This window comes from Agelaius tricolor, unplaced genomic scaffold (assembly GCF_023055355.1).
Source record: "Agelaius tricolor isolate 1412-34295 unplaced genomic scaffold, bAgeTri1.0.p SCAF_16, whole genome shotgun sequence".
Classification (NCBI taxonomy): Eukaryota; Metazoa; Chordata; class Aves; order Passeriformes; family Icteridae; genus Agelaius; species Agelaius tricolor.
The window spans coordinates 6,852,568-6,870,680 of NW_027269276.1; the positions used below are offsets into that span (position 1 = coordinate 6,852,568).

The 18,113-nt window shown below is 44.5% G+C and overlaps 1 protein-coding gene across 1 annotated transcript in view; it reads left to right on the forward strand.

Annotated features, from left to right (window-relative positions):
* The first annotated feature begins 822 nt into the window (after window positions 1-822).
* AGBL1 (AGBL carboxypeptidase 1) overlaps window positions 823-18,113 on the forward strand; it is a 246,308-nt gene continuing 229,017 nt past the window's right edge. Inside the window, exons 1-4 of the mRNA XM_071442058.1 lie at window positions 823-961; window positions 2,640-2,786; window positions 3,450-3,581; window positions 5,922-6,015. Coding sequence (XP_071298159.1) covers window positions 823-961; window positions 2,640-2,786; window positions 3,450-3,581; window positions 5,922-6,015 — 512 coding nt within the window. The remainder of the gene's footprint in view (window positions 962-2,639; window positions 2,787-3,449; window positions 3,582-5,921; window positions 6,016-18,113) is intronic.

An 18,113-nucleotide genomic window follows, 5' to 3' on the forward strand; every position in this document is an offset into this window, starting at 1 on the left:
TTATCTTATTGTCATAATTTAATTGAAAATAAAGTGATTCCATTATAGTTTGTGTGATCCTAAGGTTCTTTGGGACCAAGGCTATTCGAATGCAAGTTTTGTATTATATTAGAAATTTGTACGGTGTTGTATCTGTTCAGAAATAAAGACATCCAGGTCTTAACCAAGTCCCTCTAATTGGAATACAGACCAGTGATTAATTCTTGAATCACAGCAGTGAAATCTGTTTGGAGCAGGATTAAAGAAGGGGTCTGGTGTATCACACAGATGGATGGTAGATATCATGTGTTTCCTTCTCCTCAAGTGCATTATATCTTATTTCCTCTAATGCAAAATTTAAAGTGACTCTAAAGCAGAATGTGTCATGTCAAAGTGTGGTGGTAACTTGGTCTTAAAATTAAATTATATTAGTTTAAAAATAAGCTTAGGAATTTTTCTTCTCAAGTTCAAGGCTTCCACGTGGTTGTGGCTGCAAAGACAGAGAATTTTCTTGTAGATGGGATTAATATAATTTAAATGTATTGTTCTTCAACACCAGTAATAAGAGATGCTGTCATGGAAAACCACCTCACATTTAACATTTCTGTGTGATACAGAATTTCCTCAACTTTGAGGTAGCCAGATCAAATCAAAAAAGAGAGCTTTAGTTTAGAATTTGGATGTAAGTTCTACAGAAATTCTACTGTGTATTAAATACTGTGTAGCATGATATGTTAGAGGCTTTTAAAATGTGTCATCAATATGTTTCCACATATTCACTGTCCAGATGGCACAGAAGTGCTCAGTATCCAAACAAGGATCTCAGTGCCCCTGCCCTGCATGATGCACTGCAGCCCTGTGCAGCACAAAGTGTCCTGTTCTGAACTGATCTGTCAATTTGGTGTGTTTCCCTTCCAGAGCTCCTGTGACAAGGATGTCATCCTGAACATTCTCAGTGTCCTCACTGACTTGCTGTCTTTGGGTAAGGAAGCAAAGGTTTGGGGCAATGGCTGTGGGCTAGGGCAGAAAGGGGGTCCTAAAGTAAGTCAGGGAATTCATACTTACATTTAAACTTGACCAGGTGTTTGCAAGGTGAAAAAAATGTAAATTGTATCTATAGATCAGCAGTCCTTACTCCTGAGTTTGGAAAACTGAGCTTATTCAATGTATTAAAGAAAAGAAAAAGAGACTCAGAGAAAGTTTCAACTTTTTAGTTTCGAAGATGCCCATGGGTTGCAAAGTATTTCATAAACCCTGGCAGTCAACCACTGGAAATGTTCACCAGTACCATTGGAGAGAGGACTGTGAGACAGGGAAAGGAACCTGACCTTTCAGAGCCCAGGGACCCTCTAATGCAGAGAGTTCAGCCTCTCTCCAAAAGGCACTTCTGCCTTGGGGCTGCAGGGAATGGATGTCACTTTATGTGCTCAAAGCTGCACAAAAAAATAAGTGTATTGGCAAGAGGACTAAAAAAAAAAAAATAGTCAAGTTCCTTTTCCTTTCTGCTCCAGCACAAAAATATAATCTACTAAACAATTCCCAACCCAGCTAAGCTGCCAGGCTGTGGGGGCTGCATTGGTGAGTGCTGGATCCTCCTGGGTCCCTCACTCTTGGAAGCCCCACCAGAGACATCACCTGTCCATGTGGGTCTCTTTTCTCTCTTTTGGAGCCCTGGAGCCCTGTTCCTCAGCTGGGTGCAAGGATGGCCTCCATGGGGAACAGGGGGTCCTGCTCTCCCCTAGGAACTGAAGGAGCAGCATCCCCCAACCACAGAGCTGGATCAATGTTTGTTAACACAGTAAGGCTCCAAGGGTTAGAGTGTGGTTCCTTTGGAGACCTGCATTTATTTGAAAGCTGTCCCCAAGGTTTCCCTAGGATTCCTTTTCATTTGGCAGAAACCCAGTGCAGCTTTAGTTCTTTCCTTGTTTAATTTCCAGTATCTAAGAAAAGATCACTGAGCCTTTTGCTGCTTTGAAACCTGTCGGTGTCTGGGCTCATTCCTCCCTGCCACATTTCAATGCACGCTGAAAAACTTCTGCAGCATGTGGGTTTGGGGAGACAAGAACTGTTGTGGTAACAGGTTGTTGCTCTTGAGCTGAGATTGAGGCAGGAACAGGAGAGAAGCAGGATCGTAGAAAAGGCAAAGAAGACTTTATTCAAAAGAACCGCGTGGTTTTTATAGAGTGGTTCTATTATATTGGTTATAGGTTCTATTCTATTGGCTAACTAACAAAAACACCTTCCTCACACACTGTCCTTGAGAGGAACAGAAAAACGAAGTAGAAAAACACCACTTGCAAATTGTTTATACTCAACGAGTTATCACATCTTTCCAACTCCCTAAAACTTCTCACAAGCTGCTGTGAGAAACACTTGCTGTTTCTGTCTCTCTGTCCCATGGCATCCACAACAGGTAGCAGAGCACACAGTTCCACCATGCAGTTCCATCCATGGAACTACAGAGCACACAGCTCCATCCATGTCCCCAGGCTGGGGACACCAGAGATTCATGGCCAGTTCTGCAAACACTCGTGCGTTCACGGCACTCAAATATTGCCGGAAGGCCAGGGAAGCTCTGTGTGCTTCTTGCAGACTGAGGCCTTGTGACAGCTGTGGCTCAGGGAGGGGATGCTCTGAGCTGTCTCTCCTCTCTTCCCCAGGCACAGGACGGAGGATTCACTACGTGGTCAGCAAGGGGGGCAGTGAGGCTCTGCTGCAGGTCCTGGCCACGGCTGCCCGGACAGAGCCCCCCGACCATGGCACCCTCCTGCCCCTGCTGCGCCTGCTGGCCAGGGTGGGCCAACGAGGTACTGCTGGGGGGCTTCTGAAGGGGGGCAAAAACGAGGTACTGCTGGGGGGCTTCTGGAGAGGGGCAAAAACGAGGTACTGCTGGGGGGCTTCTGGAGGGGGGTCAAATATGAGGTGCTGAGGGTGCTGGGGGGCTTCTGGAGGGGGGTCAAATATGAGGATCATCTCATAGTAGCCTTCCAGTAGCTCAAGGGGACTGACATTGTAGTAGGGCCTGCTGGTAGAGGATAAGGAGTGATGGTTTTAAACTGAAAGAGGGTAGGTTTAGATAAGATGTAAGGAAGAAATGTTTCATGATAAGGATGGTGAGGCACTGGTACGAGTTGCTCAGAGGGGTGGTGGATGCCCCATCCCTGGAAACATTCAGGGTCAGGTTGGACAGACCTCTGAGCAACCTTGTCTGGTGCAACAGGGGGTTTGGACTAGGTGGCCTTTAAAGATCTTTTTCAATCCAGACTATTCTATGTTTCATATACGGTGAATCAAAGTGAACCCCATGTTTTTCCATTTTCAGTGAGATTAATATTGGTTTAACTCATTGATACATTTGAATGCCTTTCTTATTAGATTTTGAGTTAGAAAGCTTAATAAACACATGTTTAGCAGCACAGCTGCAATGACCTGGCCTTTGCAACAGTTTAATTCTCATTTTCTGTTTACAGATAGGAAGTTTGGGCATAAAGTGCAGAAGGCAGAAGCCACTGATATAATACTGAGCTTGACAAGAAGACACCTGGGCCACCACCTGCACCTCACCCACTGCCTCTGGGTCCTGAGGGTTTGTGCTTCTAATGGTGAGTGCCAGGATTTTCCTCTTTTCTTCTGTGTGACAACCACCAGGGCTCTTTTTTGCTCATTTCAATGCAAAGAAACATTATTCCTGGTAGGGTTAGTGTCTGCATGCACCATTAATATACAGAAAAGCACAAAAGCCAGAACAACCTTAGAAAAAGGTGTTCCTCAAGGGGCCTATGCAGCCTTTACAGTGCATTTCATCTGTGAGCTATGGAAATAAAAGTGCTGTAGTGAAAAATATTCATGGCAAAGATCTCCTATTCTGGAATATAGACAGTCAATTCTTTTGCTCTGAGACTTGGGTACCTTAAGTCTCTATACAGTTGCCATTACCATAACAGCCAAATGTCTCACTATTGTTGATTGTATTGATCCTCAGAGCAGCTCCACGAGGGTGGAGAAGCAGAGGGTGACAGAAATCTGTTACTTATTCAAGGTTCCCCAGGAGGCAGATATTAGATCCTGGTCTTCTGGCTAGTATCCCCTCAGATGTTCACTCTCCCAGCTTTTCTTGCTTGGCAATGCCCTCATGTTAAATGATTCAAGCAAAGGGATTTCCAGTATTCTCTCTAGGGATCATTACAGATTCATACAGGCTATAAAGCACTGAGCTCGTCAGCACAAATTTCCCTTTGCTCACTCCAACCCTTTCCTCTCCTTCCCTACACCCCTCACCCAGCAGACAATTCTTGATGGCCATCCTGTCTGCAGTCTGCTCTGTGCATCCTGAGATTTAGCCTGGCACCCAGCCCTGCAGGTCCCCTCTGCCTGGACAGGAGCTGGCTTCATGCTTTGGGCTTCCTCAGGCAAGCAGCCAAGCCTCAACACTCAACCCCTCTCCCCATGATAAGCAGTGTTTGAAAGTCTGAGTGTGGCTGAAAATGCAGCCAAAGCCAGAAGATGAAATGTGCCTTTATTTGGGTTTCACAGCTGTGCAGTGACCCTGTGCTGCCTCTCACTCAAAATTATGATTTGCCTACTTCCCTGCTCCCTGCTTCAGTGCACCTGCACTCAGCTCAGCTGCTGTTCCTGCAGAGGTTTTAGGATGCACACTGCAGCCTGCCCTCCTTTCTGTTAATGTCAGACCCCAGAACCCCAGCTCTGCACCTTTGCTGGAACATCTGTTACTCTCCAGGTATCTCCAGCACTCTCCATTAATAATTTTGAATTTGTGACTTCTGTGGCCCAGCTGGGAAGCCTCAGGGGAGGTGAGGTGAAAATCTGTATAGGTGTGATATTAAACCAGGGGATTACATGATCCCCAGCCTTAAAAATTATGGAGTGGAACTTAAGGGAAGCCAGAACCATACAAAACCCTTGAGAGTGCTTAGGTATGAAAGCAGGAAAGATGAATCCTTGCCTCACCTCATGCCCCACTCTGGGCTGCTCCCTTCACTGCCACCAGATGTTTGAGGCTGCTCTGGAGCAGGACGAGTTTGAGCAGCCTTGTCCACCAGCCTGGCTCTAATGAATTGCCAGCCAGTGTGAATGTAGCTGGCAGGCCTTGGAGGCTTTCCATCACAGGGCAGCTTGGCAGGGACACCATGGGACAGCAGGAGATGATGAGCCCTCTGGCAGCTCTCTGATGACCACTGGGAGATATCTACAAAACAGCCAAAACCCAGCAGTGGGCAGGCAGCCAGGGCTCCTTCTGGCTACTGTTCATTACTGATCCTTTCACCTTGGTCCCATCCATTTAATATTTCAGGGCTGTGTTTGTTCCTTCATTACACAGAGATATCCTGTCTCATAGTGGGGAGGACTGGCTGAACACCTAGGCTATGCATTGGGTGTTGAAACTGATTGCAAAATCTATCTAAAAAAGTTACTAGTCTGTTAAAAAGTGAAGGATTAAAGGGAAAATTGGCCTAGATGAAATTAAACTGCCTTCAGAAGCCCCCCAAACCCACTTCCACTCTGCTGAATAACAGCACAGAAAGAAAACTCTGCCTTTTAAACCCCCATGAAATGAACTGTCCTCATTGAGGTGCACTTGGAAATGTAGGATGAATTTGAACTCTGTCATCTTTTTCTGGGAGAAGACCCTGTTTAATTATAATCTGTTTTCTGGAGAGTACAATGTCTACAGGAGAAAGGGCTTTGGAAAAACTGGGAAAGAGCTGCAGGACTGGTTTTTGCACCTGATTTTGGCTCAGGTTGTGTCCACAGACAGCTTTGTGCTTCGCTTTCTGTGTTTGTAAGGGGACCTGTGGAGTCCAGATGGGAGCCCAGAGAGCTCATAGCCCCAGGGGCAGCTACTCTTCCCCACATCTCTTCTAAGCAGTGTTTGCCAGCTGCCTCCTTCAGAGCTGACTGCTTTTTTCCTTTTATTGCCATAGTTGCCACGGGAACTGTGCTTGGCATCAATGGAGCCATGGAGCTGCTTTTCAAAGTCATCACTCCCTACAGCAAGAGACACGTCAGGACGGTCAGGTAGGCAGTAGCCCCAAGGGAACTCATCTTTCCAGGACAGCAAGAAATAAAATTCTGGTTCCACTTGAAGAGGCAAAGAAATCAGAAATGTATGCAGTTTCCACTCACTTTAAACCTGCAGGGTTTTTTAAGAGGCAGAAATAGTTCCCTGAAGGACACGTTAATGCTGTGATTCATCATATGATTCATGCTGGTGGCCCTTTATTTGTAGTGTGCCCTAGACAGTGATGGCAGTTTGATTGCAAGGTACCCTCCTTCATTTCCCAGACACAACTGGGTTTGGAGAAGCATGTGCTGGCAGCAGACAAGCCACTCCTGCCTCCCACTCAGCCAGAACTGCCTGCCACCATCAGCCTGGGGGCAGATAGAGTGGAATTGAGGCAGTGCTGCCTCATCCTCCATTTGCAGAGGGTCATGACCTGGTCATCATGATATTTTTGAAGTATGACAGTTCATACTAGTATTAATTTGTGTCTGCTTTTAAGCCCATCCCACATATTTCAAATCGTTCTTTTCTGAAGACATCAAGTCCATTTTGTATCTTCATCTCAATGCTGAATGTTAGTCCCCAAGCTGTCTGTTCTGACCACTTCCCCAGATGCCTTTCAAGGCAAACTTTATGAGAGCAAAACACATATCTCTGGCTTGCTCTTTAAAAGCAGGAGGAAGAATTTGCTGCTGTGAGCTGTGCCCACACAATCCCGTTTGCTTAAGCCACACAGAACCTGCCAGTTCTCCTGCTGGGACAGGCAATGGCTTGTGGGGCACTGTCCCTACTTGCTCAGGCATGTGTCAGCAAGCACAAGGCAGCATTCAGCCAGTTCTGGCTTCTGCATGGACCTGACACGGGTGAGGTCCATGGCTGGTGGTTACTGAGGAAGCAGCTTTAGGTAGAGCACGAGGTGGGAAGGACGGACAGACACAGCCCAACAGTTTGGCCACAGTTTGTTTAGCTGTGGTTGAAATGGGGGCCAGTCACCCTGGATGTGTTAAATAATGTCCATCCTGCTGTCACCATCAAAGACTGATACCAGTTCTCTCAATATCATGTGTTACACAGCAGCTGGGAAGGAATTTGAATTAATTTCCATCAGTCACCAGTGCTGAAGCTGCACATCAACACACGGCACTGTTGTTTGCTAAGTGCATCTTTCTTCTTCTTCCTCTGCCTACATGGCTGGAGATAGACAATTTTTTGGACAGTTTGCTTTTCTAAATAAGATACTGAGGGGGCCCAGCACATGCACAACTTCCTGCAGCTGCCTTGTTGATGGGAGCCAACTCCCTTTTGCCTGTGCTTTTGGCTTTCTAGCACAGTGCCAAGTACCTGGAACTGCTTCACAGCTTCAGTTCTCTCTTAGACAAAGTACCTGAGATTCCTCTACATGGGGATACCAGGATGTTTCTTACACAGATGTTTGGATATTACCCAATCCAAAGAATCTTATCACTAAGATATTATTCCCATCAGGCCTCATGTAATAACTTTAAGATTTAGGCAGCCTGGAGAACTGTTTTGTGTATGACAGGGGTGTCCAGAATGAGTTAGACCCAGAGCTGGGCTTGGCTTCTGAGGCAATCAAAAGTGATTGATGGGTCCAAGTCCATGCTTAACTAAGCAAATTCCACCCAACTCCCTGTTTTCCTTCCTGTGGAAGTGTTGGCTGTGATTAGATCAGTGTTAGTTCTGCTTCTGTGATAGACCAGGATCTGTTTGTGATGGGATTTGGGCCTGTATCAGTTTTCTGTTAAGCAATGGGACTGGCTGCCTTAAGGCTTTTAGAATGAATTTTGTGCAGAAGTACTTTATTTACCATTGACTGTTTCCCATAGAGGAAGTGGAAACCTTGGTATCTGTCACACCTTTCTAGCCTGGCTTCTTGCTGAGATACATTTGGAGATGCAGGGAGTGTTGTTGAGGGTTGCTGTAAATGTAGTCTGTAAAGTGCTCTAAAATACTCACTTCTAAGGGAAACAATCAGAGAAACATGCTGATTTTGATTTAAATGATTCCACATTGTCAATATGCAATATTTAGCTTTTACTTCCTTTTGTCTGGTGTACAAGGATTCTTTTGAATTCTTCTGTGGACATTTTTTCCATTTGGAACACAGACACAAACACCAGAGAAGCAAATTCAAAATTGCCCTCAGTAAATCCCATTTTATAGCTAATAAGCCTTTTTACTTATTACTGAAAACCTTTAATTTATTTTTCATTTGAAAAAAGGTGTCTTGTGCATTAATTTTTGTCTACCTGAGCTTTCTCACTGCTAGTTCAGTTTCCTAATTTTCTCTGTATTTCCTAAAATATTTGTGCTCTTAAAACATTTCATGAGTGTGCAAACGGTTCATACAATCTTTACCCAATCTTTTCACAGGAAAAGATGATTTGTCTCCCAGCTACTCTTGTTCTAATGAACAAGAACCATAAATCAGCTGAAGTCTGGTGGCCACTCAGCTGGCCTGCCCAGGGCTTAGAGCTGTGCCTTTTGTTTCATAACTAGGGGCAGCTGAGAAGCTCAGTGGCAGAGTGGAGACAGCCTGTTTTACATCAGAAGAACCACACAAGCCTGTTTTGTGTTAAAACACAATTGCAACCCATTAAAAGGCACTAGTTTCTCATTAGCCAGTTGAGGTTCTGTTTGTTTGCAGTTCACTTGGATGTGCTGCTTTCATTGTGGAAAGTGGCTTTAGGAGACTTTATTGGCAAGCATTTGGGTCTTGAGACCAGAAGAACAGGCTGTAGAGTGGGTTATAGATCTTCTCTCCCAGCATTAGCAAATGCCTGGAATAGCTGCAGTCTGAAAGCCCTAAGCATCTTTGCAGCTCATCAGAAAATGGAGGTAGGTACATGTGCAGAAAATGCCCTTCCATGATTTCACTTGCTCTACCTAAAGCTTTGTGAGGTGACTGGGATAGGGAGTTCATGGATGAGCTTTCTGAACTGGGGAGAAAGGATAAAAAGGGGCCATGTTCTTTGTCTAGCTCAGTATGTGCTCCCAGCTATCTGACACTGGTGCAGCTCTTCCCAAAGTTGCTGTGGCTATGCTGAAATTGGGACTGTGGAGTTTTGGTGTGGTATTGGTCACAAAAACATCTGTTTCTTTTTGCCTCTAAGTTGTGGAGAGCACCAGCCTCTAACTTGCCGACAGAGAAAAACTCCAATGCTGTCCCAGAAATCCTTTGCCCCTCACTTTGTATTTGCTCTTGATACCTTCTCTCCACCTCATAACTATGTGCCACCATGGTTTGCCTTTCTGCTGTGAAGGAACAGCCGGCAACTGTGGGAGCTGAGATTACCCTGGCTCTCTGATCAGCTGCCAGGAATGCAGCACTGAAAATGCACCACTGCTCTGGTGGGTGCACCCGCCTTCCCCTGCCCTGGGCAGCAGCAGGGCCAAGGTCACTTTAAGAATCTGCCCTGGAGAGTGCCCTATAGTGAGAGCTATTTATTTAGCCCGCTAAGATATGGAAACAAGATCCATAGTTCTATTTATTTTTCCCAGTGGCAAAGCTCTGGGGTATTTAGAAATAGTCTCCCCATGCTCCAATTGACCTTCTCTGGGTACGTGCCAAGTAGCTCTGATTCCCCTGAGACTGTGACTCATGGGCTTTATTGGCTTTAGTTAGGCATTTGAGGTCTTCAGCTTGCTGGTGCCATGGCTGTGGATCTCTCCAGAACTATCCATATCTGAGGTAAAAGGTACATGGAAAAAACATGGAACTCTCTGTGGTGTTGAGATCTCTTGAGTTACCCACTGTGAAATCGAAGACTTAAGGCTGTCTTGCCCATCTCTCGTGATGCTGTGCTGCAGAGAAGGCTTTGTGATACCTTTTACAGGGACAGTTTAAAATAAAGCCAGATGATGTTCTGCTTTTCTCAGCTCTGTTTATGTCAGTAGCTGGGATATCTGATAGGAGTCTGTGTGGGATGCTCAAATCTTCACTCCATCAACACCTTCTCTAATGTAGCATCTCTGATGCCTCACACAGTGCAATGATCACTGCTCTTTTCACCTTTCATCCTTATTATTCCCTCTATGTTCCACAGCTTCCACCCCTCTCCTACTTTCCAGTGTCCCTTTCAACACTGTTGCTTGTTTTCCCATCTTGTTCTGAGATGTGTTTGGATGGGTTGTGGGATGTGACAGTGGGAGATGTTTGCTCTGGTCAGCCAGCATGACTCTGTCCAGGTTGTCAGGTATCCTCACCAGTGCTTTGGAGGCCATGAGTTGTCTGTGGCTTTATGTTGTGCAGGCTCTTCTAAGACTCCTCGTGTTGAAAATAGAGTATCAAAGAGGCTGAAACCAAAACTCAGAGTTTATTCTCCTTTCATAAGAGGAAGACCTGTGCCGTTTAGAAAATGGCAAATGGTGAGGTGACTGGTGCATTGGTCATTCCCTCCATTATGTTTTCCTTTTCTGCTGTTAAAAGGCTGGTGCACAGTTTTATTGAAGCAATTTGGACAGTCTGTTAAAATGTCTTTGTTTTTCAAACCTCTATGAGTACATCTATTTATCATACTGAGCAGAGCTGGCTCATGCTAAGTGTTCGCATAAACCTCGTGTGAAAGATTACAACAAGAGAGAGTATTCATCAGAAATAAAAACTCTTTCTCTGGGTATTCAGAGTACTTGGCTTTCTACATTGGGCTATTCCAGTAAAGTTTGACTACTTAATTAAAAGTGGAAAGTGAATAAAAAGGGTCTGGGAATGGTGCCGAATTAATTCACTAGAAAATGTGATATGCAGAAATTATCTGCCTTTGCTCATGTCCAGCATTACCCACTTCTGACATTTGATCACAATTCTTCTTATGTTTGGTGCTTATTGGATAGTTCCAGAGTCTCAAATGCTTGCTGATAATCTACCCTTTCATTAAAGGGAGGAAATCCTCCCATGTAACTCTATTTCACCTGAGGTGGATATCTGGATTCCTGACATACTGAAGGGAAAAAGAAGCAAGTTCTCTTCACCTGTGTTAAATGTTTGCCTCTAGAAACTTGGGGTCTTGCAAATGTTTATTTCTCTCTGTGCAGTGGAGGATGACTCTGCAGTGGGCAACCTGGAAGTGGCATAATGGGCATTTAAAGCTGGGTCAGGTAGAAGGTTGCTGAAAGAGATTTGTCAAGTGGAGTCAGAGCCATCTGGTGTCAGGGCTCAAAACCCAGGAGGAGTGAGAATACCACAGATGTCTTTTCTTTGCTGATAAGTGCTCAGGGGTGATTTGAGGTGGGGAGGGATTGAAACATGCAGCAATATTGATGGCACTGTTGCCATGGCCATGAAGTGATTCCTGTATCACATATTTCTCTCATAGTGGGAGCTGAGGAGATTTTTTACTGGCTACAGGAAGCAGAGCTCATACAAGTGAAAAGAGAAATGCCAAGGTGATCAAAGAGCACATGTAAAGCTAAAAGACATATTTAATATATTTAATCAGATATTATGTCAGATTGACCAAGGAGAATATGAAGACCCTGGAAATGCTGAAGATATAAGTTAAGAGGCTGTACATCACATAACTTTGAATTAGGCTTTGAGTATAGGGTTTTATATATATATATATATATATATATATATTACTCTGCTGTTTAGACAAAGAGAGGACGTGTACTGGGGATGACCTGAATACTGGACTTGCCTCTTCTACTGCAAATGATGGAGAGGCATGGAAGGGATCCAACTGCAAATGTGCCCTAGACCCCAGTGCAGGCAGTTTGATTTTTTTTCCCTATCCTTAATCCTGGAATAATGTCTTTCTGGTAGACCACCATAAACATTTACTGCAATTCCCTCTCCTGGGTTGGTCTAAACTTCCAGCTGCTCTCTTCTTGAACAAAATATGTGGTATATCTGGCCACTGCAGACTGTACTTTGAGGAAGAGCAGAAACTCAAGGCACAAACTTGGTGATTAGTTCAGGTTATCAGGTTTTTCTTCAACCTGATAGAGAAGCTGTTGTGATGCATTCTTTTTGAGGAATGCTCTATGTACAGCTTTATGCCTTTGTTTATTTGGCAATGGTTCCTGATAGAAGATCAAAAGCAAATCATTCTTAATTCATCTTGTTAGTCTGTGTTTTGTCATTAATCATGTTGAGCAGTCTGGATATTTAATTGGAAAGTAACACATGATTCTATTGGAATGTGGTCAGAATTAATCAATGCTTAGCATTTTGAGAATAAACAGACACTATTTGGTTCACTTCATTCGTGTAGAAAATTCATAGGAAGGGAAAAAAATAATTTCTGTTGAGCTATATCACAGCTAAATGACTTGCTTCCCATCTGGCCTTGATCTACGTGGGATTTATCCTGGAAGTCCTGTTAAATAAAACTAGAAAATACTGTTCTGAATGAGACTATGCCAGCAACAAGGGAAAGCGTGTTGTCTTGAAAATTTTGCTTTTTAGTCAAGTTGAAGACACACTTTATATAATCTCAGATAACATGAAGCGGGGATGGTTGCATCACTAAGATAAGTAAATAAACCCTACTGTGCAAATTTATTGCAATGAGCCATTGTAGTAGAGGTAATGATCTTGAAGCCAGAGGTGTCCCAGTTTCATGCAGTTCCTTCTCTTTCATTATTTTTACAGTCTGTGTGGTTTCTCTCAAAGAATGACCTGTTCTGATATCAATAATCAGTTACAAAATCTCATTTCAGACTGGTGGTATGTCAGTGCTGCTTTGCAGAACAAATAGTGTTGCATTTCAGAACTACACTTTACTGGCATTGTACTGTTAATAGCAGTAGATGAAAGAAATTGAAAAATTAAGAGGTAGAGACAAGGGAAAAAGAGATGTTTTCAGGAGAGATTTGCAAATAGATGAGGAATTGATGAGGCGGAGAGGAGCAGCATCTCCCAAGGTTGTTCCAGAGGTCTGGGTGAACATGGGGCACTCAGAAATCCTGGTGCCATCTCTTGGTAGCCTTTGGAATGGCATGTCTCACCACAGATGCCCCCACCTTCGAGGCATTAAAAGTTGGTGAATGAGCATTATATGGAGATAAATTCACTTCTAGGCTTAAGTTTATACGTCGTGGGAAGGGAGGAACTGGTTTATAAATGGAGCAAGTTGGTGAGACTGTTATTTTGAAAGATGTTTGCCTTTTTCTTTTAGGTCTAGCTTATGTCGTACATCTATTTCAGGCCAGAGTTTGAAAGAGAAACAATGCTTTCAGCTGAAGGCCTTTCTTTGCCTGCCCATTATTCCTCCCCTTTGGTGAGCTAGAGTGCTATATTTGGAAAGATGCTGTGAGGGCAAGTCCCTGCTGTTCTCAAGTTGGCTTTTCACAGCCAGTGGCTATGGCAGATGCAGTTCATGGCTGGGCTCATGTGATGGCTTTGGGCATGTCCATACTGCAGGCAGCTCTGTGTTTGCTGGGCAGGAGATTGCCTGAGCTTTAATCTTCCTCCTTCTCCTAACAAATGCTCAGCGTTGCAACAGGGCCTCCAGTGTGAGCTGCCTGAACTTCTCAGGACATGTTATCAAGTTTGGCAGTGTTATTCATGTTGCTGTGTCTGTCTTGCTGTTGGTCTTTGTTCTAACTGGATTAAAACTAACACCTGGGTGCCTCACTGCAATTCCCCTGCCTCCTAGGACCTCTCTGAGGTGTATATCCCATGTAACCATCCCATGGAATATATCCCATGGAATCTACTGTCACTCCCATCCAAATTCATACATCAGTTGCATCCCTGAGTGTTTCCCAGAGTTATATGAATTGTTAATATTATTAATGCTGTCTTGCAGCTGAATGTGATAGTCCCCCACAGCAAGTTAGGTCAAGACTGGTGTGAAAATGCCAAGCATTTTGTAAGTGGCATGTCAAAATCAGAGTGGAATTAATTTTTTAAAAAAAATTAGAACACAGCTGGAAGGATTAAGAAATATTTCATAATTCAGGAATAAATGAAGGGTTGGGATGACTTCTGGAAGTTGGTGGGTTATCTGTGAGATGTGCATGTGCAGGCTCCTGGTCTGGAGGTGCAGGGAGATCTTTTACCAGTGATGGTGGGGCTATAAGAGTAAAGAAGGCAAAAAGTCTAAGGTTAGCAGACAAAGGATCTCTCATGTCTGAGTAGTTAAACTAAAACTCTGTGTGATTCTGTGGGCAAGACACTTTAGATCAGACTTTTCATACGCTTAAACCCTCACCTTTCTCATGCCTTACTAAGGGTAGTGAGGGTACACTCAGCTCTGTCTGAGGCATTCAGTGAGACCATAGATGGGGGAAATGAGAAAGGGGAGAGAAGAACAGTAGTGAATTAGTGAAAGGTTTTATGTTCAGGTGGGATGTGGCTGAAATGGACTGTGGAGTGAATGTGGAGCTGGTGCAGTGAGGAGAGGGTTGAGCAATGTGCTTATGTGACCTTGTAATCGTGTTTGGGGTGGCTGTGACGTGCCAAGCCTTCAGAAAGCCTCAGCCAGGCAGCCCTGGAGCATGGGGACTGGAGGGAAGGGATTTCCAAACAAAGCCTATCTGAATGTGCATGTAGAGATGATGAAGGGGTGCCCACCCTGCCTGTTTGCCTACATTGGTTTTCCTGTGTCAAGGAGACAAGGAAAGAATTTCCCTCGGAAATCACTGGGCTTGGTAATGACGTGAATCTCTGACAGAGGCCAGAGAGTGAGCAGATAAAGCTGAGGGCACTCACTTGTGTGTCAGCACATGTGAGAGCCCAGGAATCTCCTCCTCTTTGCCTTTCACTTGATTTATTGCCATTTCTCCTCCCACCCAGAAGCCTCTTGCCCTTATGAAGAGGGTAGAAAGCAGCTGTGAAATCCTCCCCACAAAAGCTTTCAGTCCAAAGATAGACAAGGGAAGCTTGGAAGAAACAATGAAAATAAGCCTCGATGCAGAACTTCTACAGAAGCAATTTGCACAATGCTGTCCCTACAAGGAAATCAAACCCCAAGAACTTCCTGTGGTTGCTGGGGCTTTTCCCCAGCTCCTGCAGTGCTGACAATGCTGGCAGGTGGAGTGTGAGCCAGTCTCTAGAACTATCAGTGGTTTTAAACACAGCAGTGATTAGACCTGCCCTGAGCAGAGCTATATGACACACTGTCAAAGCCTTAGCAACAGCCTTTCTGCTGCAGGGCTCCATGTCCTGATAGCACTGTTGGAGCCTCACCAGCTGTAGCAGCAGCAGGGTAACTGGATTCAGAGATAGAGGCAACACAGGAGACTCATTTCCAGTGGGTGAAAGAGAGCTCCCAAGTTCTTCAGTCTTTCGGGCTCTTTTGAATGGTTATTAAACAATTATAACAGAGGATGAAATAGAGAGAATAAATAATAGAGTGTTTGCCAATGAAGGTGAAATGAATTTTTTAGGGAGAGAAAGTTTTGTAACAGCAGTGGCACAGATTCAGCACAGGGCTCTGGCTCACTGAGGCTGGCACAGCTCTTCTCAATCTCTTTATCTGCAGGGCAACACTCGGAATCGCAGCAATGCCAGTAAAATCTGTAAATAAACCCAGGGCTGAGCTGCTGTGGGAGGTGCTTGGAGGCAGGGCTTGGAATGTGGAGGGGAGAACCTGAAGGCTTGAGGAAGTGGCTGGTGAGGAAGAGCAGGGCTGCTGATTCCCAGCATGGATGGCTGCAGCTCTGGGGATGGGAGTGGAAACTCCCCCTGAAGTGCAAACCTTGGAAAGGTCATGGCTCTGAGACAGCAAAAGACAGATTATTGCAGAATAGAAAAGAGAGCACCATCCTATAACTTCAGCACACCAAATCCATGTGTTTCTTTCCTGTGTTGAAGGGATACAGTTCAGGCTTTGTGTGGACCAGAGGGCATCTGCTGCAATGGCACAACAGCTGTTGCTTAGTCAAAAGCTTAATTTCCTCCTTGTTTTTCATTATTTAAAATTGCACTTAAAATTTTGTGGTCATTCCAGTTTTAAGCACCTTACAAATTTTACTCTGTGGAAAAAAAACAGGCATGTGGCAGAACTATCCCAATAATGCTCAGAATTTTTCCTATTAATTTTAATTCTTTATTCCTGTTGCTTCATTATTATATTTACACCTTAAGTTCTACCAGCCTTGGATTTGATATGGTCTGTTTTCAGCTCCCAGAGTTTGGCTGAATTATATCAAATGGAACATTTCCAATGGAGAGGAAGGGGAAAAAAGCAACACAACCCCTAACTTTCATTATTTAGGCTCCTAGAAATTACTGCTTTAAAAATCCCCTGCAGTTATGCCAGTGTGACACTGCAGCTTTCAAACAGCAGATATCAAGAGAATTTGACCCAGAACGTGCTGCATTTTGACATTTACTGACTTTATCTTCCTTTTAAACATTCTAGCTAAATGTTGTGAAGAACAGGCATTATGATGTGACCGGATTATTGCTTAATGAGGAGTTAGACATGTGCAACTGAAAAAATTCATTAGTCTGTGAGTGGCTAGATCAGGGTTAAGGTTAGGCTGGGTCTAACCTCAGCAGCCAGAGGCTGCCCTAGCACCAGCCTCCTGTGCTCCTGTGTTGCAACTGAGGCTGGTGTGAACTGCCTCCTCTCAAATCCCCTCCTTTGCAGGTGAAGGGGGGAAGCTGAGGCTGTGCCGTGGCTGCTCCTGGCAGTCTGCCTGCCCATCCTCTCAAAGTCTGACTCCAAGTCTTCCTGCAGGTTGAATTTCTAGCTGGGCAAAGTGCTATGTGGGTGATCTAGCAGTTAAACCTCTTTCTCTGGCTCTTGTGCGTTCTAGGGAAATGAAAAAAAAAATCTCATTCTTTCTCAGGACCCTACCTATGCTGCTCCCACTGCTGTCTCATACAGGCTGTTCTTTGAAATGCTGCAAACCTCAAGGAACTGTGGATGCAGAGAGCCTCCTCCCTGACCTGCAGCCTGGCCAGATGTCCCACTTCTGTCCTGCAGAGCTGTGGAGAGGAGGACAGGACAAGGACAGGGTCCCAGCAGGTGTTGGGGTGCTGCTCTTGGGGGTGGTGGCTCAGCCAGCTTGCAGGGACAGCTTCTGCAGAAAATGCATCCTCATTTGCAGCATCTGCCCTGTTCTGAGCGAGCCTGCTCAGTCCTCAGGCAGTTCTGCTGCCTCCCCTGTCACAGCCTGGCAGTCCCAGGTCCAAAAAGCTGCTGCAGGGCAGTGGGAAAGCTGTCTGCTTCCCACACCTTGGCTCCTTTTCCTGCAGGTGTATCTCTGGATATACTGCACCATGCAGCAGTATCCCCACCCTCACTATCCAGCGAGACAAACCACAGAATGGCAGAGAGAGGTGAAGAGCAGGATGGCTTTTTCTGCTAAATCCTTATTGAAAATCCCAGGCAAATTAATAAGCTTTTCTCCCTGCTCTGCATTTGCAACATTTTTTTCCCCTCTGAAACTTCATGCTTACCTGTGGCAAAGCTAGTCAGTATTATACATTTCTAGCAGTGTTCTACATATGTTTTGCAGCTTTCTGTTTTGGCACACGTGGTGGGTAAAATTAGCATTTTTTTCTAGCACATTTGAAAAATTTCTTAAAACTGGATATTGGCACTGACTGAAGGTACCTAGGTGAGATCTAATTTTTTGAATGAATGTCCAGATTTTCAGAGAGATTTAAATGTGTGAGGATGAAAGGGAATGCAACCTTAAAAGAAAGCCTGGCATCAGGTTAATGGATTTACTTGTACAGTTAAAAGGTAGTTCTGACCTTAGTATACAAAGGAGCTTTGAAAAATCCTGCTGAGTGCTACCTGCGTGTTTAGACATAGAAATACCTTTTAAATTCAGGTCAAGATGCCTATTGTGAATCTGTAAGAGAATGTTACTTTGTGATTCTCGAGCATGTTTTTGCATTGCTCTCAATTTGAGGCTGATTTAATAATGCCAATTAAGCTCAGGATTGTGTGCACGTGTGGCATACAAATGAATACCCCAGTATTTCCAAGGATGTTCCTGTTAGGCAGCATCAGTTAGGACCAACAAACTGTAAAGTGCCCAATTCACACTGAATTTAGTGCTGGGGGGCTATGTGTGGATGTACTTGGGGACCACAATCATTAGAGAGGTTGAAAAGTGGGAGAAGCTGGACAACAGGAAAGATTTCGTGACCTATTCTGCACATTTTCTTCTGCATATTTTG